This window comes from Sinocyclocheilus rhinocerous, unplaced genomic scaffold (assembly GCF_001515625.1).
Source record: "Sinocyclocheilus rhinocerous isolate Xijiao unplaced genomic scaffold, SAMN03320098_v1.1 scaffold599, whole genome shotgun sequence".
NCBI lineage: Eukaryota > Metazoa > Chordata > Actinopteri > Cypriniformes > Cyprinidae > Sinocyclocheilus > Sinocyclocheilus rhinocerous.
This window is the reverse complement of record NW_015652138.1, coordinates 530,339-553,944: the sequence shown is the minus strand read 5'-3', so window position 1 is coordinate 553,944 and position 23,606 is coordinate 530,339. Positions and strand designations below refer to the sequence as shown.

General features: G+C 37.5%; 1 protein-coding gene across 2 annotated transcripts; it reads right to left on the bottom strand.

The window, feature by feature from the left end:
* Positions 1–2,344: 2,344 nt before the first annotated feature.
* LOC107713597 (gamma-aminobutyric acid receptor subunit alpha-6-like) lies at positions 2,345–23,370 on the bottom strand. Of its 2 annotated transcripts, XM_016519152.1 has the most exons (10): positions 23,157–23,370; positions 22,935–23,053; positions 22,601–22,668; positions 21,900–22,120; positions 20,947–21,029; positions 20,718–20,861; positions 20,363–20,515; positions 14,742–14,977; positions 11,344–11,591; positions 2,345–4,721 (listed from the first exon to the last, which is right to left on the bottom strand). In XM_016519152.1, exons 1-10 carry the CDS (start codon positions 23,189–23,191, stop codon positions 4,712–4,714), a joined length of 1,317 nt encoding a protein of 438 aa, XP_016374638.1. In that variant the 5' UTR covers positions 23,192–23,370; the 3' UTR covers positions 2,345–4,711. The 2 variants fall into 2 exon arrangements, with proteins under 2 accessions (XP_016374638.1, XP_016374639.1); XM_016519153.1 differs by lacking the exons at positions 22,601–22,668; positions 23,157–23,370 and having other exon boundaries at positions 22,935–22,992.
* Between the last annotated feature and the right edge of the window lie 236 nt (positions 23,371–23,606).

Genomic DNA, 23,606 nt, shown 5'->3' with positions numbered 1-23,606 from the left:
GAGGATGTGTCGCTGCTCACAGTTCATGATCAGATTGAGTGTTACTCCTTTGAATGCCTAAACATGGAAGGTGGTCATAAGAAGCTTAAGGCAGACTGGAAAGAATTTTATCCATGAGCATTCAAAGTGTTGATGGCTACAGTTTGGCTTAACCACATATTGAATTGATTCTGCATATCATCCTCAACATCAATATGCATAATGGCACATCAAATGAGAAGCCTTTAACTGTAAAATATTTTCACAAGACTGTCCTAGATTTGTCTAGTTTGGTGATATCGTTTGTACACTGATGGCAGTAACTGATGCCCCTTTAATAAAAAAAAAAAACCTGAAACATGCTCCTATTACATCATATTATAATGGATTTCATTTAAAATGACCATTATTATTATTGAAGTGGCCATTATTATAATAATGTACAGCTGATACTGTGGATGAGAATCAAACTCACCAATTAGTTTCGTCTCTCTTTAATGAGACACCTGAGATGTTGCAGTCTTACAGCCAGCAAAAAACGGAAACATTTCCAAGTACCCCTGGAATGGGCCTAAATACCCCCTTGGGGTGCATATACCTCTGGTTGGAAAGCACTAGTTTGGTTAATATTTCAATGCACTTGTCTATAACTTCCCATGGACGCACACATGTCCACATGGATACCCACACATGCTTGCAAAATGTGATTGAACCGTGGCAGGGTAATGGATGAGGGGACATTTAGCCGTAGTCTAGAGTGGATCTGGACTGAGCTGGATTCTGCTGTCATGTTTATTGAATGACAGCTTGGCATTTGAAGCACAAGAGTCTGCCGTGATTCTGCATGTGTGATTTTCTATTTATTTACCCTTCTCTGTCTCTCCCTCTAGTCACTTTCTCTGCTTTTGCGACGTCAGAACACAGAGTGAATAACATGGCATGTGACAGTCTGCTGTTGGAGCACGGCCAAGCTAATTTTGGCATGGTTTTGAAAAAAAAGAAGAAAAATATCCTGGTTGTCATCACAAGAAGAAGAAAAAAGGCTAAATCCCTAAATCATAAAACATATGCAAGGAGTCATAAATTGATGTGGTAGCTGACTGTTGATTGGGTTGATCAATCAACACAATAGGGGTTCTTTAAAAACAGAACAGAATGTTCTGTTTTTATGGTAATGTAGTGTTTCATGCACAAAAGATTCTGAATCAACCCATGATGCCTTCTGCAACTCTTCATCAGCTATCTCTTCTACCGAACACACTGCTCGCCATCCCAAACAGCACAAACTGAGCATGGAACAAAAGTTGCATGCCTGCTTGTGAGCATATACACATGCACATTCATACAGGTGGAGGTAGAACGGAGGAGTAAGTGCACAGGGCAGGTTACAAACTGTGTACCAATAGGTGGCACTCTACCCTTTTTGACTAGAAAGGGCAACCTTGAGCATTTGGGCATCGGGAGGGTGGGGGGATTGGATGGATTCTGGCATACTTATGCTGTTTATCCATACAGACAAGCTTTAAAAATTCCAATGTGGGCTGTGTGTGGAGCTGTAATTGGATGGTTGATGTTTATGAGCATAATCTCATGCCATTTGGCTGTAAGAGAGACAGAGAGAACTGCCCAGACCAATATCTACTTAGTCCATGTCAGTACATGAGTCATTCATTCTGAGACACGACCCCGTTGATAATCAGAGAACTTTCAGAAAATGCACAGAATGTATGCATAATTGTGGATGTGCATTTGAACTTTTTAAACACTTTATATCTCCCAAAGATGTATCCCAAGGAAAACAATATTAAAGCTAAAATTGACAAAATGTGCTTCCAAAGGGTGATCATTTCTGTCCATGGACACTGTTACATATAATCACATCTGTTTCAGTATTTGAATTGTTTTTAGACCAGAGAATATTATTCCGTCAGCAATTAAATCACAATTTCCATCCTAATTAAATGGCACAATCATAAATTGCAACAGTATTTTTGAAGCCAACTTTTTACATAATATACTATATACTGTATATATAATATATATATATGGAACAACAAACATTACAATTTCCGAATTTAAAAAGAGAGAGAGAAATAAAATCATGTTAAAATAAATGAAATCTTTAGACACTGCAGCAGCATTTACAAGAACAGTCTACATGCTATGAATACCAAAAAGGCTTTAATATAATTAACATTTGACAACATATTACATAGACATATTAAAATTGATTTTATTGTGACAAAAACAAAAAACAAAAAAACAAACAACAACTTTACAATGCAACTTACACAGAAAAGGAAAAACAATTAAAAAATATTAAATGGCAAAAGAAACACGCTTAGGGTAAAATAAAACTCTTGGCACAAAAGGGGATAAAAATCAATAATAAACTACATAAAAGTCAAACATCATATGGAGAGATCAGTGTCATATGTTATATGGAGATATTAGTATATATATAATGTTGTGCTTTCATCATGTTATCTCATCTCTGCATTTGCTTTATGGTGACAGGCTCAAAGCTCAGCATCGATTGCTTTAGCAATTCATCTCTCTCTCTCTCTCTCTCATACTGCATAATGTAAAGATAAGCAGGTCAGAGAACCTGTCAATCAGTGTACAGCATGTGTGCATGAGAGGCCATGCAGTCCACAAAAACAAAACAGAAAAGTCAAACAGTATGCTTATGCATATTACAAATAGCCCATAGTTACACATGTACGTACAGCACATCAAATTGCATGCATTTGGCCAGGGACAGTTTTCATGGGTGGATCCCCATTGTCACGGGACCCAGTTACCCCCAGATGACGAGTCTCCAAATTAGCATTTACTTGTCTAAACTGGAAATTTCACAGTTGTTTGTGAATTGGATTAATTTGCTCTTATTAAAAAGTTTATTATTAAGTGATAATGCACTTGAGCATTTAAATGCAAAGAGGGCAGTCAATGTACCTGATCATAAGCTGAGAACTGAACATCATTTCAAGCCCATTTATAAATAAAAACCAAATGAGATAGTCTAAAAACAGCATAAATAAATGAATTCATTTCCCAGCAGGTGGACTGTTGCCAGGAAACCCTCTTCAGATGCTGGTTTCTGCCAGAGCTGGCTTGGATGGTGATGTTTTTAAATATAAATGTTATAATATGCTTTGATGGAGGCCAACAAATAAATAATCTTCAATTATAATAGCACCTTATATAAGAAGAACAATTTATCAATGGCAAAAAAAAAAAAAACCCCGCACAGCAGCACTGAATCTGCTAATGCACCCTTGAAAAGGGCATATCTGTAGGAGTGAGAGTGTGTCAGTGTGTTTTTTTACAAGTGTGTAAATAAGTCAGTGCATTTGAGACTCATACTGTTCACAATCATAGTTTCCCCAGGAGGGCTGCCTTTGTCCAAAACGGCAGAGAGTTCTAAAGGAACTCTCTCCTGAAAGACCCCCATCAGTTCAATGAAGCGAAAAGAGCGGGACAAAATGATTCAAGAAAACAGCAACTGTCTGAAGATAGCACGCATTCTTTGCCCCAGGTGGACTCCAGTGTCTGGAAAGACTAGAACTGTTTGCGGTTGTGTAGAGGAAGTGGACCAAATAATGGAAACGCCACAATAAATAAAGCGCCTTAACTCTGAAAATAAACCGCAACTATAAATGCCGTTGCAAAGATGAGTCACATTAGGCCGACTGTCAGTTAGCAGTAGTTGTAAGCAATGGAGATAGAGGTAAAGGAAGCTAAACAAATTGCAGGTGCATCAGCTGCTTAAACTGCAAAAGTATTCAATGTGCCAAGAGGAAAATCCTGCACTTCCTGTTATGCATTTACATACAAAGTAATTGTAATAACTGTGTAATAACTAGGTACTAACCGTAAACTAAACCTAAACTCGTAGTTACGTTATTTTATTCAGTAGTTTGTTGTGTAAGTAAACTGTACAGTAAGTGCACGCACTTTCAAATATAGTGCAAATGAAAATTCCCCTAGGCACAGATGGACAAAATCGACACCTGACCGAGTTGTTACTAAATTCCAAAAAGTACCGTATCGGACCCTAAAATCCATTGTGTACCTCATAACCATCATGCATGTCTCAGCACACTGGAGGATCTGTAATGGTTTGGACAATTACAAGACCAAGTGTAACTTATGAATAGTAATAATAATAATACTTAATGTAGAATGGTTCATCTCGCTACACACTTGTATTCCTTCAAAAATCGACTCAAGCTGTTATGGCAAAGGATGGCTTTAAATTTAGTTTAGTGTTGCTTGCTGCTTCTTTTCAGGGTAAAAGTGACATGGCTGCTATAAGGCTTGCAATTGCTGGAAAAGTATTACCTGCACATTATTGCGAGTGTCTGCAGAGTTTTTTATTTTTATTATTATTATTTTGTATGAAGGGAGAATGTTGAGTGTGTAATTATGTGACAGTGTCAAAACAAGAGTGCCACAAATGCCATTGCACCTTGACTGTCTTTAGGAAGGAGGAAAATCATTCTGCAGTCGGAGAGTTTCATACCAGAGCGATGAGAGGTCAATACATGCTATCGGGCTGAAGGGAGGAAGGGGGCAAAGATTGTCCCCTTTTAGCACAATCACAGTTACATCTTCAGCAGCAGACCCTGAATGTGTCTCTCATCCATCCATCCTTCCATCTATCCATCTGTCAGTTTGTTAGATGGCCATGTTTTCAGTCGCCTTTCTCTGTGGTTTCTAACAGGGCTTACACTTCCCTGAAAGAGAGAGAGAGAGAGAGAGAGAGAGAGAGGAAAAAAGAGAAGAAAATAAGCAAAAAAGGCGAGGAGGCAGGGACTTCAAGCACCAAGTGTAAATAAAACCATTCACATGTATGAAGCTACTGTATGGGTTAACAAATATGGCTGTTTTTGCTACCCCATCACAGATGCATAAACATGACATTTTAACTCTCATAACAGGTGAATAGTTCATGGTTTTCAACCACATTTCATGTTTGATATGCCTTGAAAACGACTGTGTTGACAACTATTAGCAAATATAACCGACTGTCAGCTTTTATTCTCCACATAACATTGATTTTACATCACTCTGTCTAGACTTCATCAACAAAGCAAAAGGCCTATCCAGTGTATGGCTGAGAAGTGTATTTATGTTCTGAATACAGTCATAGGTTTGCTTATTTGTGTTGACAGTTTTTGGATATAAACATGCAGCAGGCCTGGTTCTTGCCAGTCATGGCAGAGTGACAATGTGAGGGATCCTAGGTGGAGGATAGATAGATAGACAGACAGATAGATAGATAGATAGATAGATAGATAGACAGACAGATAGACAGATAGATAGATAGATAGATAGACAGAGAGATAGATGATAGATGATAGATAGATAGATAGACAGAGAGATAGATGATAGATGATAGATAGACAGATAGATAGATAGATAGATGGATGAAGATAGCTTCCTCTCCTGGAGATAAAATATAATTTAGTTCCTGTATTGATCCAGTAAGACTGCCCTAAGAAATCTGCAGAGAAATGTGATGAATTGCTCAGCTCTTAGACACTAGATTTATATGGAAATGAAAAAGGCTCCCTGACAAACCTGTTTATCAAAGCTTATGTCTGGAGGCCAATCAGCTTTCAGACACGACTTTCTTCTCGTTTTAATAGTTCGTTTGAGATGGTTTCTATGGAGTTATTTTAATGACAAATGTCCAGAGTGCATATTGCCTATGCGAGAGCACATTTGCGAACGCAAATCTCTCTGCTTGCAGGTGGATTCCCATTCATTCACTCTCACAGAATACGGACGCGCTCTCTATCGGTCAGACATTACATGTGTGCGCTCAAAAATCTTCTCTCCCGAGTTTAATAAACGCAACCTGGAGTGTGGGCATCCACCGGCAGAAAATTGGCGCATATATGCCAACGAATGTAAATCAGTAGCCTATTTACATAGCATAACAGTAATAAATGTATCTGTTTCGCACAAGTCCCGCATTGTCCCGTAAAATCAACTAATTTAAATCAGTAAATTTTAACGAAAACAATACATTATAAAAATGAAAAGAAGCAGTTTTTTTTGCGATCAGATCAGCCGGTAAAGTCCTGGAAAGTCTAAGAATCCAGTAAGCGAATGCATTCAAACAGTAAGTTCAAAACAGCGCTAATGCAGAGAAAACACGGCCGATGTCATCAGAGATAGCGGAGATAATAGTACTCACATACAGATGTCAGTAAAAAAAATCAGCAAGCTATCTAACTTAAAAGCACGAGTGTTTTATACTGGATGCTGGCTGAAGGTGTTTTAGTTTACGCAGTAGTGGTTTAGTAAAGCTGGATCAGTCAGGTCAAGGTAGCTCGTTTAGTGGTCTTTTGACGTCCCCCTGTGTTCCTGTTTGTTATCGCAGATTGACTTGTGCAATGCTGTAAACTACTAAATGTAATGTAGAAATGTTAATTATCTGTGAAGCTGCTTCGCAATAGTGTATCATGAAAAGTGCTATAGAAATAAACATGAATTGAATTGCATGCAATATATGTAACTTAAATAAGTAATAATAAAAAAAAGAGATAGTTATTTAATAATATGCTAGTAACATTTGTACAGTCTTACAGTTACAACCGGCCCTTTGATGGCAGCCATAATGTTGAAGTGGCCTTCAGTGAAAATGAGTTTGACACCCCTGTGCTATTGCGTTTCCAGTGAGAACATGAAAAGAGCAATTAAACACTATAATTTTTTTAGTCTTTTAGTCTTTAAATAAAATCTAAAAATCAGAGCAGAGGTATTTTAAATAAATGGTGGAATCAACAAGCCCATACCCTATTCCCAAATGATGATGGCGCTCAGCCGGGTGATGGTGCTTCGATTGGTGCTGGTGATCATTCAGAAGGATCTGTGAACTTTCTTTGACTTAAAAGGCAAACAATGATGTAAGTGACAATGTTATTACATATTCAGCCCTCAAACTAATTTATGATTTGTGGTCATTGTTTACAAGTCATACTCCCAGTTCTCATTTCAATACTGATTATGTTTCCAGGTTTTTGAGTGTGCACATCTGTTTCTTGTTTATCCCCTTGTTATCCCTTTTGTATATATAGCACTTATTTTCCTTAGTCCTTTGTCTGATCCTGTCTTGATTTATCTATGTTAAGCTGTTGTTTATTTGGGATTGGATTTTCTCCTGTGTTCCTGGATATCTTCACCTTGTTCATTAATTAAAAAGCTGCACTTATATCTGTAAGTGTAATTACAAAAAAGTCAAATAACCCAAAATTGAACCCTGAGGGACACCAGCGTGGACAGAGCTGATCTTTTTATCCAATACATGTTTATTCAATATACTTTTTGCAACCTCCATTTGCTAAGATAACAGCTCTAAGTCTTCTCTTATAATGCCTGATGAGGTTGGCGAACACCTGGCAAGAGATTAGAAACAAAACCTTTCCAGATCATTCAAATTCAGAGGTCCATGTTGGTGTCTCTCTTCTTCAGCTCACTCCACTCATTTTCTATAGGGTTCAGGTCAGGGGACTGGAATTGCCATGGCCGAACCTTCATTTTGTGCTCAGTGACCCATTTTTGCGTTGATTTTGATGTTTGTTTTGGATCATTGTACCGATGGAAGATCCAGCAATTGCCCATTATAACATTTTTTTATACAGCTTCATACAGTTTTAATTTTATGTGCAAATGCTTGTGTGTTAGTGATGTTTGTGGGCTCTTTACTAACATGTTTTATCTATGATAAAGTATTTATTATGCACATTTGTGAACCTTATTGTTGAAGTGTGACTAGTACTGGGTAGTAACCGATTATATGTAATCTGGATTACGTACAATATTAAGTACTTCTAATTACATTACAGTGCATTTTAAAGTACTCGGAATGAGACTACAGTTACTTTTTAATTGATTAAATGATTACATATTATTCACACAATAGCAATAAATTATTCATATAAATTACTCAAAAATTCTTCTTTTTCATCTTTTAAATGTACCTTTCTAAAATAGCCTGCCACTTATAAACATTCAGAAATGCTTCCAGTGTTGATGGCATTTTATTTTATTTCATTTTGATTGTTGTTATTTAAAAATGATTTATCTTCATTTTACATTTTTTTATTTTTTCCCAGTTTGGGAAACCATGACACAATGTAATGTTTAGTGCACTTCATATTGTTAATAACAACAAATGGAATATATTTTCTTTCCCTTTGTATACCAATCAACCAACCAATCAATCAATCAATCAATCAATCAATCAATCAATCAATCAATCAATCAATCAATCAATCAATCAATCAATCAATCAATCAATCAATCAATCAATCAATCAATCAATCAATCAATCAATCAATCAACCAACCAATCAATCAATCAATCAATCAATCAATCAATCAAGCGGATGCCCTGGAAATACATAGGTAACAAATGCAAACAGAAACACATACACACAAACAAACATCTACTATGGTACCTCAGACTGTGCTATGTGAGTGTGAATCCATGAAGATATGATAAATCTGGGTCTCTGCGTCTCACATCCAACATTTCCTGACATATCTAAGATGGGCAGTAATTGAATGATCATTACACCAAAGTTATGGCAAAGGCCTGCGTGAAGATGGGAAAATGGGGGATTTCGGGCTGCGCTGACATTTATTGCCTTTGATTTATGAGAAAAACGCTTCCTCTCGCGTCAGGCACTCCAGTGAGCAATAAAGTGTAGAGCTTATCACCCCCAGGTAGCTTCTGTGAAACTGCCACATATGTGTGCACACACACACACACACGCCAACTCAGCCAATGTGCCTCCTTAATGTCTGCACCTGAATGGAGCTATTCATTAAACAGCCACCGGCAGGCTGCAATGCCCACTATGATTTCTATGTCAGACGCGCACCGACATACTGAACGTGTGTGTATGAGAGAGTCGAGGTATCTCATATTTTCCTTTTGTCCCGTGGCAGCGCTTTCATGGAGGCTTTGAGGCCTTTTTCTTTCATTTCTTTTTCTCTCTGGATTTGGAAAGAGAAAGGTGACATGAGGACAGTGAAAATCTGACCCACGTTCAGTTTGGGAACGATCAGCTGAATATTAATTAACTTCTTGGAACAAAAGTCTTTCACATTTTAGACATTCCAAAATTACACCATTTGATATTACACTATTTATCTCTAGAATATTATGTAAACAATGACAAAAACATTTCAGTACAGCAACATTTAAGCATTTTAATCTATTAGCTCAATCAAGTTACAATGTATTTTTCATGTAGAATAATGAATACAATATAAGATTAGATAAATACAATCCTTATATTGTAATCATTATGATCACAAGCTGTAAGCTGCTCTGAAACGATATGGAAAGTTCTATACAAATAAACGTGAAATGAATTGAACCGAACTCTTATCATCGCCTAAAATATTCATTATGTCTACATGATCAATTATTCTGAATACATGATGCTAACTAGCCACATAACCTGTATTATCTTATAACTGTATACTACTGCCATAAGGATACACATGTCTGACCGGTTATGAGATTACTTCCAGATCGTACCACTAAAATCAATAAAAAAAAAAAAATGCATTGTGAAAAGTGCTATACATATTGAATTGAGTTTACCTAAAATGTGTTTAATGGCGTTTTTTTTTTAAGTTCTCAGCTGTTTCAACCCATACATACATTAGACTTCCTCACAAGTCGTGGATCTAATTGCAGGCTTTATTAGAAGGAGAAGAAGAGAATCCAGTGGAATCAAAACAAAGGAAAACATCCGAGGAAGGTTTAAGCCTGCGACACACCAAACCGACATCAAAGAACTATAGCAGCGACGAAAGCCGATTGTGATGTCGCCTAGCATGGCCTGCATCTGCTCCTAAACGTTGCGTATAAACACACCACAAAGACTACAGCCAACGGCCAGCTAGCACATACGTTCTGTGCCTGCCTGAGAAGAAATACCTGTCTACACCAGCAGGTGGCAGTCGTTTATATGCGTCATTCAAAAAAGGAAATCAAAGCCGTAAACTAAGCAGCTTTTTATTATGATTTTGAATATGCATCATGTTGATAAGTCGGTCTTCATCTTCCTCATTCCAGACTAGAATATGAAATAATCATCTATTGGAATACATAGAGAAGATGAAGGTCTTTCAGTGTGTGCCCTCTTTACGTCGTTTGCTTTTGCTTTTCTTCTCATGCACTGGTTCGCTAAGCTGAACAGCCAATCAGAGCGATCTGTCTCAACCCTGATTCAACACGCTCAATCAGCCAAAAAGCACTGGGCACTGGGCTGACAGACGCTCACTGACGGCCTGACTTTGGCCAACGACCGACTGTTGGTTTGGTGTGTCATGACCTTCAGAACTGACTGGAATTTAAGTTGTTTTTGTATGATAATCTTCCCCTTTGCCTAAACTCTGAAATCGTATTTATGTCAGAGTTAATATTCGACAAATGCTGCACAGAAACACCACGGCAGAAGCACCTGTGTTCGTTGCAACATAGGCTCATTGGAAATTCGTGCCTTTAGCTAAATTTCTGCAAAACTCAAAAAACGTACCTATATGTACGAATCGCTGCAGTTTCCAGTTAAAATGAACACTAGAGGCAGTGAAACTCTGACAACTTTTATTCCTTTTCACACAAAGTATGATTTACAGAGTTTTGATTAAGAAAGCCTAATTTTCACACAATTCCTTGCACAATATTATGTTATGACTTCAAAACGATTTTATCATGCTGTGAGATTTGGAAACTGATACTTCTGACCGTTAGCATCACACATACAGCTTCATATGAATGGGTTTTCTAACGCAGTAGGTTTGTCGGTGGCTCACGCGATACGGTACGAATCCTGTAAAACTACTGTACAGTTCGACAAAACAGCTCAAACCTGCGTAGAAGGAAGTTAAAATAGCACGGTTGCATCAGCTAATGTGTTTTATATCACTTTTGCATTCGTTAACACTATCAGGTAGGTTTAGGGTTGGGTTTGGAGGAGGGGGTTTGTTATTTTTCAACACGATAGAGCATTAACCTTTTAGCGACACTCACCGGACATTTCTCTTTGAAACTGCTGTGAAACGTGCAATAAGGTATGTAATATTGATGTTGCAGAAACGTCGCCACAAGCACGTCTTTCCAATGAGCCTAGGTTGGGTTTCTGATATACATCCACTGCTTTGCAGTAGCAATTTTGCTTTGTTTATTAAAAGTTGTACACAGGCCAGTTTTGAAGTCTGGACCACCCTTGTCAAAAGAAAAATTTTTTTTTTTTTTTGACCTACACAGTTCTTTATATTCTTAAAAAGAATGAAAAGGCAAGTTCTACCGAACCAACAGAGCTCCTACCTGGACTCCATGGTGTCTTTGGTGAGATAGACAATCCAGTAGACCAGGTTGAAGGCCCCAAAGGACAGAGGAAAAAGGATGCGTGAGTATTTGTCAATAATACTAGTTGCCAGCATGTTGTTGGCAGGGACAGTGGAGCCTTGCTGATGGAGATCAGGCTGTGGTGCTCTGGAGAACCTGTCAGGAGCATCTCTTTGAGAGAGAGAGTTCAGCCTTTTCTTCAGCACACCTCCAGGGTCCAGAGGATTCTACACACACACAGATTCATTTGTGAGATGAGAACAAGCGAACAGTTATCAAACTGTTTGACTGGTGACACAATGGACACTTTTCACATTTAAGTTTGGAACACGGACTAGCAGGGAAACAGGTGTAATGACAGACCACAGAAAATGTTATTACAGTGATACCTTTTTGCTCCAGTGATACAAACAAACAAATACAGCATGAAAATAATAACATCCACCCTTTTAGTGTTTCTTTTGATTTTGTTGCAAAGGTAAATTTGTTGTAATAGAAAGCCACTTTAGGGAGGGTTGTGTAGTGATGTTGTAGCAGTGTTGACTAGTGTTTCAGACCAGATGGTGGATCAGCACCTAGAAAGGACCTCTACAGCCCTGAAAGACAGCGTAGACCAGGACAACTAGATGAGCCCCAGATACAGATCCCCTGTAAAGACCTTGTCTCAGACGGCCACCGGGACAAGACCACAGGAACCAGTTGAGTCCTCTGCACAATGTGACTTTGCTGCAGCCTGAAATTGAACTGCTGGTTTTGTCTGGCCAGAGGAGAACTGGCCCCCCGACTGAGCCTGGTTTCTCCCAAGGTTTTTTCTCCATTCTGTCACCGATGGAGTTTGGGTTCCTTGCCGCTGTCGCCTCTGGCTTGCTTAGTTGGGGACACTTCATTTCCAGCGATATCGTTGACTTGATTGCAAATGATTGCAAAGAGACTAATTAAACTGAACTGAGCTGGATGATGGCATCACTGAATTCAGTGATGAACTGCCTTTAACTGAAAAATTAGTGTTTACTATTGTCATTTTGCATTATTGACACACTATTTTCCTAATTAATGCTGTTCAGTTGCTTTGACACAATCTGTATTGTTAAAAGTGCTATATAAATAAAGGTGACTTGACTTGACTTGACTAGTGTTGAAGAGCTGTGAGAGTTATACTGCTACATTAAAGCAAACTTGCTAAAAAAACTTGCATTTTAATGTTTTATACACACTGTAAATTGATGCACTATGCTATTCTTTGGCTCTGTGTGTATTTGTTTCAAGGAGCCCCAGTATCTGCAATTATATTTTATTTTATTTTTTTTTCTCCTGGAGGCAAACTCACCAAACTTCAACCAGTCAATGTCTCTATAAAGAGCTGTTGGCCACACTTTATTTTAAGGTCCAATTCTCACTATTAACTACGACTTTTCCCTCAATAAACTCCTAAGTTGCTGCTTATTAATAGTTAGTAAGGTAGTTGTTAAGTTTAGGTGTGGGGTGGATTAATGATGTAGAATATGGTTATGCAGAATAAGGCAATCATATGTGCTTTATAAGTACTAATAAACAGCCAAAATGTTAGTAATATGCATGCTAATAAGCAACTAGTGAGAATTGGTCCCTAAAGTGTTACCGAAATGTTGTGGGCAACATATAATGTAATATTATTAATAGGTCGTAACCACTAAATATGATATTTAGAGCAGGTGGGCAACAATAACATCTGTAAAATGAACTTTAATTAGTCTTTGCTCTGAGTGAACAAGGTTATTCATGGCTTTTGTTTGCAGCGCCTTAGCCTTTTCCCGGCTGGGGAAAGTTTTGGCATGGAGCAACAGCTTTGACTCGGTTCCATCATTGAGCAGGTTTCCAAGCTGTGAGTGTCAGCTGCAGATTACTGTGTCACCCAGGGAGCACCTGGCTCACGCTGCCATAATATCGCAGCTATTTTTGACACCGCAACAGGCAGCACCTAACTCAGGCTAAATACACAAGGCAATGGGACATTCACACCCTTCTCTGGCTCTTTACATGTAGTTCCTTAATGTGCACCATTGCACTGTTCTCCAAAAGAGCCATCATATATGCTTATTTAATCTTTTTAGCTCCAGATTTGCTTACTGCTGCCATTGGTTGAGCGAGAAGCTGACATGTTGAAGAGCTGTGCTTTAAAGAAGCTTCAGGAAATCAAACTACAGACATTTTTTTTTAAAGCAAGACCACTTTTTTATTTTTTATTTTTTAGGCACTGGTCAATTTTGGCTATTTTGCTTCAATTTGCTGTCTTATTTCAGACTAGTGGAAAGTAAACATCCAAAATGCATATTTTATTACACTTTATCTATTTACTGTACGTCTCTAGATTTCAATTACAATACATAAAATTAAAATATATTTAAAGGCAGTTTTCTCAGTGACCCACTAATCCAGAAATAGCACTTTCATACACCAAACTTTTTTTTTTCTGGCTATTGACATTATTTTAGATTTATGGAGTGATAAAAAAGAGAAATCCACAATCATCTCTGTAAAAACCTTTAACTCTAATAAGTCAACAAAATGAAACAAGTTTTTAAAAAGGGCTCTATCCAATATTTAGATTTCTGTTCTGGAAATGTATGCAAATTAGTGCATATTGAATTTAATAATGCCTAATCTCCATATTTATTTATTCATATTTATCTATATTTATTTATATCAAGTTACCATTTCAGAAAACTTGTAATACAAAGCAATTGTCTGTGATTAATCAACTGGGTAAATGGTGATCTCTTAGTAATTACCCTAAACAACAGTTTTTTACCCTGTAAACTTAGATATTGGAAACGTGGAAATTTAAATATCCAAATTAGGTAGCACTTTAGTTTAGGGACCAGTTCTCACAGGGGAGTATTCAGGAAACCTGCTGGAAAAGGAAAAAGTAACACTTGTATGGGTCGATCATGTCATGAGCCAGTTACTGTAGAACTGTTTTTACACAAGTCTTTTGTCAAAAGAAGCACTTCCAATCCACACTGCTACAATTCTGAGTTTATACCATGCACAAAACTGAGATACAGTCTCTGTCGTTATGCCTGTGACTTTACACGCAGTGGAACTCTAATGTGACTTCACACATTAATTTACTCACTCCGGGCAAGAGTACGATGGCATTGCGTCGACCCCCTCCAGCAATCATGCGAGACACAGAGGATAGATCTCCTCGCTTTGAGCCTGGCATGCTTTCGCTTGGATGTTTTGCTACATTGAACTGATTATATAATCTGCAGCAGTATAATGGCTAGGGAGGCCACTGGCTGTCTCCTTTCGTCTAGTGTGCCTGTTATCAACTAAAACGAGAGCGAACCATGAAAGGGAGAGAGGCTGGAATGAATGGAGGCACAAAGAATTACCGTAACAACTTCTCCATCACTTCTGGCCGCAGCACAGGCCATGTTGGCGCGACGAAGTTCCTTATTGGCCTGCAAGGTGGAGAAATAGTTGACAGCAGCGAACTCGATAAGGGCTGAGAAGACGAACGCGAAGCAGACGGCGATGAACCAGTCCATGGCGGTGGCATAGGAGACCTTGGGTAACGAGTGACGAGCGCTAATGCTCAGCGTGGTCATGGTTAGTACTGTGGTGATGCCTGTCGAGAATACATGAAAAAAAAGAAAAAAGAATCCAGTTAGCTTGACTGATCTTAGTAAGTCTAGTTAAAATTCCCGTTCTGTTCTCAGTCAATTAGGTTCAACTTGCCTCAGTTCAACCCAATCCTAAACATTAACGAAAAAAATAAAGTAAAAATTGCACAACTGCAACTAAACTTTCTGAACGATGAAAAACTCTTGATTGGAAAATGTAAAATATGAAAATTAAGTCACACTTTAGTTTGGGGACCAATTCTCACTATTAATTAAATATTGACTATGACTTTTGCCTCAATAAACTACTAATTTGCTGTTTATTAATAGTTATTTAGGTAATTGTTAAGTTTAGGCATGGGGTGGATTAAGGGATCTAAAATATGATCATGCAGAATAAGACATTGATATGTGCTTTATAAGTACTAATAAACAGCCAATATCTTAGTAATATGCATGCTAATATGCAACTAGTTAATAGTGAGAATTGGTCCCTAAACTAAAGTGTTACCGAAAATTGTCTGGGAGCATTTAAAACATTTAATGCATTTCATCAGACAAATGACACTGTCTCAGGCAACACACATTTATGGACATTTACTTGAAGTGCAGCCTTTTTTTTTTTTTTTCCTCATATGATGTTTATGTGTTATTACAATTCAAAGGAAGGCCAATTATTCATGTGGTTGAAATTTGTAATTTGTAAAACCAAAAGGCACCAGGATTTTTAGACAGGGATATCGTGATAGCAGTGATATCAGTAAAGTATGCATTCATTTAGTGGTTTTCAATCATCCTAAAACGAGTATGAAAGCTGCAGTACGAAAGCTATATCTTTCAGAGAAGATAAAAATGTTTGAAAGCTATATCTTTCTGGTTGTTACGATATGACAACACCTTGAGTCCAACAAGAGAAGTGTCAGTGTTCTAGTTTTATGCAGATTCTTAGTTTGCACATGTTCTATTATCTTGTTTGTATAAATTGTGTTTCCCGTGTTTCTGGTCTGGTCTTGTGCTTGTATGGATGTCATGCTGGTGAACTCAGTTCTGTTTCTCGTTTTGCATTTTTGCTTTACTCTTGTTGTTATTATTAAAAGAACATGCAGTTGGATCATTTCTCCCATGTTTCTGAGCACCAACATAAAGGGGCTGATGGGAAAATGCAGGGTGGGGGGCAGTGTACAGTTATTTTATAAAGGATCATAGAGACCAATGGGCCGCTGGTGCGTGTTAGCTCTATTGAATAGGTCATTTACTCAAAGCTCTGCATGAACTCACATGGAAAAGCTCCAGGATAAATAATAGGCATTAGTTCAGTAAGGGCTGGAAAGCCTTTGAGATTCAAAGTGAAGAGATGGCAGATAACATTATTTAATAATTTGGTCATATTTTATTTCACATCTAAAGCAGCACATCTGTTTGACAAGTATTGCTTCATTTAATAAAATATATTTATAAAATAGTAACCCAAAGGCAAGGGATTTTTATTTTATGAGAAAATAATGGCCTTTTTATATTTCATTGAGTTCATCTTTTCTTAATGTTTGGAACAATACTGTGTTGGATACACTGATGACTTGGTTCTTATTTCTCTGTCAAATGGATGTCAATAGTCCAACTTGTTTTGAGTACATTGGAAATCTTGTTAAGTGGTTTGACAATAGTACATAATTAATCTACTATTGAACATAAAAAAAACCCCAAGGAATTATGTTGCGGGGATCAAAGAAGGACAGGAATGGTTGAATGTTCATATAAACAAGTTACTATTAAGGGTACCAATGTAGAGCAAGTTTCAAATTCGAAATATTTGGCCACAATTATTAATGACAGGAAAATGTGGAACACATACATAAGAAGGCAAGACAATGTCTAGGTCTACTCCGGAAGTTAAGGAATTTTAATATTGATCGGAAGACCCTGACCATGGTCTATAAAGATCAATGGTTGAAGGCATTCAAACACACACTATTGTTTTGTGGCACGGTAATTTAACAATGATATATGAACACAAATAATTAAGGAAGCAAATAAGTTGTCTAGTTGTCAAGATGCCAGTGTCAAAGATGAATTTCTGTTTGGTGAAAATCTGAACAGACAACATTTTAAGTAAATTAAATCCATAACTGCAACATTGCATCGTTTTAGCGGTCTAGATTACTGAATGAGCCTGGGTTGCAACTTTCATTGTTTTCTGCTGAGAGCAAACTCTATAACATATCTAGTCATGCTGTCACTTTACTTTACATTTGCTAAGATTCAGTTTAAAATATACATCTCACATAAGTAAAACAAATCTGGTCTTTCTGTTTTTTTCCCCCACACTATGCCCCATCTTCTCAAAACCTCTTACTTTGAGGTCAAAGGTATTGCTGATACAATCTGCAAAGCTATCCACATCAGGACTGGCTTGCTGTGTTTTTGTTGGACTGCTGTGGGTGATCTATAGGGCAGCTCATGGTGTCAATGGGTCGAGCAGATAGAAATTAGATACGTTTTGTCACCCAAGGAGAGACCACATTCAAGAGAGGGAGTATCTGCTATGAAACAGTAACAATGAAACATACCCAGGTCTTAATAGAGACACTGATATTATATGGCAAGCACAAAGCTTGATTCTAGATGACCAAGCCCAATAGAGACATAACAGCAGTCCATTATAAATGAACCTTCAGGATCAGGTTTGCTTGTAGCATAGGGTGACCATACGTGCCATTTTCCCAGGACGCGTCCTGGCCAGGATTTCTATATTGCCTAAAATATCTAGGTTTTGGCTTTGTTTGCGTGTGCAGACCGATCAGTGTATGACATCAAAGTTTCTGAAGACTTGGAATGTAAAGGCTTGTGTTTGTAAATGTACTTTTATGCAGCATAACCTAATGCATATTTTTAAAGCCACAATGCTATGATGAGTTTTTTTAAATGATTGATTTATTTACTTAAAGCGGGAATTGCACTGGTTAAATTAACTGAACCGGATCATTATTACTGTTTTCATACAGTTAAAGAGACTTACAGTATTATTCTGAGCTATCTTTTTTAAACAGCTCTCAGGTGTTCAATAGAATCTGATAGATGTCCAATACACAAAGCTGTGTTTCCCAAAAGCATCATTATAGCCTAAGTAGACTGTAGAAGCCACATGCATCTATACAATCTGCACACAATGCTTTTGGGAAATGCAGCCTAGTATAATTCCTTACAGAAGAGACATGAACATATTATGTCTAAAAGCAATGTACTTGAATAGATCAACTCCGGTCTCATAAGTAACACTCATAACTACTACAATAAATATCCACATAGCTCATTTACTCTTTTCATCCTCATGGTCCTATCAAACTGATGTCTTTCACAGATAAATATAACTTGAGCTTTCGTCTCCACAATCTAATTAAAAAACTCACTGAATATTCAACTTCAGCTTCAAATCAAAGGTTAACATCTAGACAGATTCGATTTACAAGAGAACACGTTTAACGGATCCTTAGCATGACAGGAAATGTTATTAACATTACGGTATTTAACTGTAAATTTAAGTTAAAACCGTAAAACCTAAAACGTTGCTACCGTTGCTAAAATTCCGGCAACCACAGCACATACAAAGCTACAAAACAGATTTCAGTACTTCAGTAGGTTGGTATATTAACATTACGGTATTTAACTGTAAATTTAAGTTAAAACCGTAAAACCTAAAACGTTGCTACCGTATTTTTTTACGGTAAAATTCCGGCAACCACAGCACATTTTTTTTACAGTGTGTAAAAGTGTTTGGTTACCCATCAAGTGTTTGGTTACCCACAATCTTTAAAATAGATTTTTTTTGATGTTCAAAAAAGGACTTGAGGGTGAGTAATGATGACAGAATGTTCATTTTTGGGTGAACTATTCCTTTAAGTCTGCAGGCAACTTTATTAAAACATCTTTATTATCGCAATCTTTGCACTAGTTTCTATGAGAGTTTGGATATATAGTGCCCCAAACAAGACATATTACATAAAAAAATTCAAATATGATTCCAAAACCGTTTCACCCTCTTATGCAAATTGAATATGACAGCTTGCACAGGCTTTAATTGTTTCATGCTGATGTGTTTTTCACAAAGAGAAAAACTTTAGCTGTAGGTTATAGACTGATACACTCCTAATTGCCCAATAAGCTCATTCTAATGGCCCCATTCAAACACAAGAGGGAGACCACAAAGACAGATGCTTCATTCGTGCATACCAAATTAATCAGCCGAAACAGCAATGAGGACAAAGTAAACGTTAAGAGCCTGCAACTTTAAAGCGCAGCAGTCTGGTTCAGTCAAAGGTAAAATAAAATAACAGTAAAAAATATATATTTGCATCCTCTGAAAAACGGATTATTCTTCTCGTGTTTCTGTTTGGAAAGGAGGGCAAACAGAGGAAGGCAAGGAAGAGGATCTCAGTATGTTTGCTTTTATCCTACACCACCACAGAACAAGGGCCAAGGCACTTTAACTGATTTAGGACCTTCGCCAACAACTGCCAAGAAGAGTGCATTAAGATAATGAAGCAATCTACATAAGAAGACAACAGAAAATGTGCATCATCTCATCAAGTTATAAATGACTGCTTAGCAAATTCGTCTGGTTTCTTTTCTGTTTATGAAGAAAGACTTTGATGTATATTTATGATGGCACAATTTTGATGAGAACGTTCTGTATTGGTCTTGCAATTCACACCTCACTTTAAATTGTACTGTACCTATATAGATTCATTTGTTTCAAATCTGTTGTGTTTAAAATACAAACACCACCTGCTTTCTGTGGCTCAGTTCCAAAACTTAGTGAGCCGCCTTGCACTTTACAGCCTACATAGACTGCTGCCTTTTAAAACAGAATCCTAACTGAAACTGAGCCTCAAAAGTGACTGATTTGTAACAGTCGATATCATGCAGCAACTCACAATGTTTAGCATTAGTGAGTTAATTATGAACATAGAATAAATTGGTGAAATAGCCTTAGTAAAATAATTCAGTAGTCCTCACTTTAGTCTGTTTAAATGGTACTGATTACTTATAAGTAATTTCTATCACTTCGTCCACTGCCTTGATTTTTTTCACTGAGCTTGTTGCTATGCATGCTAGGATTGCATTCTGTGTGAGGAATACATTAGAATGGAATACATAATGATCTTAGAAGACATAATGTTGCTGCCTACCTTTTAGAACAACCTTAACGTCAAGAAACTATGATCTATTGTGCCTTAAAATGCTGCAGCTCACTAGGTCTAAAATACAAGTTCTCATTTCAAATCTGATTTTGTATGCATAAAATGCCATGCACTTTAGTATTAGCATATTGGTGCCTGTGCAGTGAGCCCAACTAATGAACAATTAAAAAGGAAATAAAAACAGAGGCTTACCAAACACAGTTCTGGCCGGTACTGACTCCTTGTCGATCCAGAAGGAGACCTGTGCTAGGATCACAGTCATAATGCACGGGATGTATGTCTGGATCAAGAAGAAACCCATTTTCCTCTGCAGGTGGAAGTACACCGTCATGACTATGTATTCACCTGTGAGAGATCAGTGGAATAGGCAATCCTAAACTACAAACCATAGATTCTGTAGAAATGCATTCAAGACAAATAGAAAAATACATCAGCACATTTTCAACCCATCATGACAATGTTTTAAGAGGTTTGCATTAAGAAATGCTGTCAGAATTGGTAAACCAGAAAACATTTGTCATTGAATCATACGTCTCAAAGCTCATACCTGTGCTTGACTTCAGCCTCTCACTAGACACCGTCTGTCCAATGAGATCATACTGTAGCAGACTGGAACTCTCCTGAGGAACCTCCACTGAAAATAACGGCCCTTTCTTCCATGTGTAAACAATCTCACTCATTGGGTAGGCATCTATATTAGGCACAAATCCAGACTGAAGTCAGTCATACCAGTAAATCCATTCAGAGGAAATATGTGGCATTTTAAACATACTTACAGCTGCCAAATTTCAAAGGACATGAATGTCCATCCATTGGAAAATTGATCAGCCGCATGGGACACTCAGCATTGATGGTTAACCTGAAAACAATAAAAGCATCACTTTTAATTTATGTGAAATAACAAATGATCAAATTATTTCTTAAACTCTATACACAGTGAGCACCCCCATATGGGAAAATCCTTCATTTTGTATTTGCATTAAAGGGACAGCTCACCCAAAAATCAAGATTCTGTCAATCTTGTTCCAAACCTATGTGATTTTTTTGGTAACACTTTAGTATAGGGACCAACTCTCTCTATTAACTAGTTGCTTATTAGCATGCCTATTATTAACAAATTGGCTGTTTATTAGTACTTATAAAGCACATATTCTGCATGACCATATTCTATATCCCTAATCCGACCCAATACCTAAACTTAACAACTACCTTACTAACTGTTAATAAGCAGCAAATTAGGAGTTTATTGACACAAAAGTCGCAGTTAATGGTTTGTTAATAGCGAGAATTGGACCTTAAAATAAAGTCTGTTGAACACGATTAAAGATATTTTGAAGAATGTTGGTAACAAAATAGTTACCGGTAGCCATTGACTTCCATAGTATGGAATGAAAATGCTATAGAAGTCAATGGCTACCAGCAACTGCAACATTCTTCAAAATATCTTCTTTTGTGTTCAACAGAAGAAAAAAATCATATAGGGTTGGAACAACATGAGAGTGAGTAAATGATGACAGGATTTAAATTTTTGGCTGAACCATGTCTTTAATGTTGTTTTGCACTGATTTTATACACTTCCCCCTACAACTTTTATTATCAGCATTTACAATTTTAAGTATACATTTTATTATAGTTACAGTTAACCAGTACATGGCATATAATAGCATAGAATAGCAAGTGTGCAGTGCATCTTTGACTTGGAGAGCAAATGTTTTGGCACGCAGGTTACCTCATGGTGTACAGAATAGTTCCGTTCTGCATGATGCGGAACAGCTTGTTGGGAGTGGTCATGTTGTGCGAAATAGAACGTTTGCCATTTCGGAAGAAAGTGTCCGGTGTCCAGATCTTGCTGACCATTAGGTTGTTGAGACGCAGGATCTCAATGGGGCCCTCAAATTTCAGTCGGTCGTCCATCCACGTTTGCCGAAAAAACACATCCATTGTGTATTCCTAAGAGATTGTTTTAAGGGTTTTAGAAGATATACACATGACTGCAGTTTTAAATAAACACAAATCAAAATTATGTGTGCAGGGCATGCAAAAAAAACAAAAAAAACAAACAAACACATCAGCAAAGTTCACTCTGGAGTGGTATTTTTTATGCTTTATCTTGGCGGAGACTTATCTATACTGTCTTTCGGATTGTCACAGTGGATCACATGGCAAGCGAGGTGGCTTTGCACACTGTAGAAAAATAGTGTAGTGTGTAACAGAGGAAAGAAAGCTGAGCCGGGACCCTCACTGTCAGGGATTGTCAACCAGATTAAAATCCCTAAACTGCTGTAATGACATCCTGCTCAAATGTCAGAATAATGAAGCCAGGGCTAACGTGACTAGAGGCAGTGGGCATAGAAAACATGCAATTACGGTGGGTTTATGTTTGTATGCATGTTTACTTGTATCATACATATAACTGTTTTACTCACATACCATTTCCACATCAGAAACTGGACCAAAGCTGGTGACAAAGATGTCCGTTTTAACCTCTGTGACAGGCCCTACAGTTTATTTTTTAAATACATACATAATAAAATTGAATTAGTTTGAAATAAAGAAAAACAATCTTAGTTTATTCATTACACAAAACACATTAAACAAAATAATCTTGCAAAGCGATAAGGCAGTTTCTGATTAAGAACTTGATGAAGTCTCACACGCAAAGACCAGAATCATTTACAGTGACATTTTTTTTGTTTTGTGAAAATTGGATTCAACTCCCTAAAGTAAGACTTTAATATGTAAAGTGATTCCAGCACGTGCCTACCTCCAAATCCAGGTCGCAGTCTGTTGTCATATCCATCTAATAATCTGTCCAAAATGCGCGTAATGTTATCCAAATATATCCTCGTCTCGGTTGGCGGATTTGCAAACACCTGACCAACACTGTAAACAGACTCAAAACTTTATTTCCATTTTCACACATGAACAAGCAAAGCAGAAAAATAAACACGCATGCAAAGTCCGATAAAAGCACTTTGCTACTTACCAAGAGAGGAAAAAACATGTGCGTATCCAAGCCATGCTTTGCGCGCGCTCTCTATCCAAGTGTCCCCTTGTCAACTAGTGTTAGTTGCACGTCCCATAATTTCTGTGTGCGAAAGGAGCTGGTGCGGTCGCGAGGCTTGTGTGCGTAAATCTCGAAGCTTTTATGCCTGAAGTCTTGCTGGAGTTCCTCAGTGGGGTTGCGCTTCTTCTGACTCACTCCGAAGGAAAACTAAAGTGCTCTCTAAGAGGCGGAGTAGATGGAACCGAAGGACTTTGACAATGATCGAATAAAGCATCATGAGAGATTAGAGGAGAACGATAGTTTTGTCAGGGAATTATCCAAAGATTTTGGGAAAAGCGCAAATGTTCTGCATTTTCAGTTTACATTATGGTGCTATTTTATGCGTTTAAACTCTCACAAACTTTGTTAATGTGCATTCAAATACTTGAA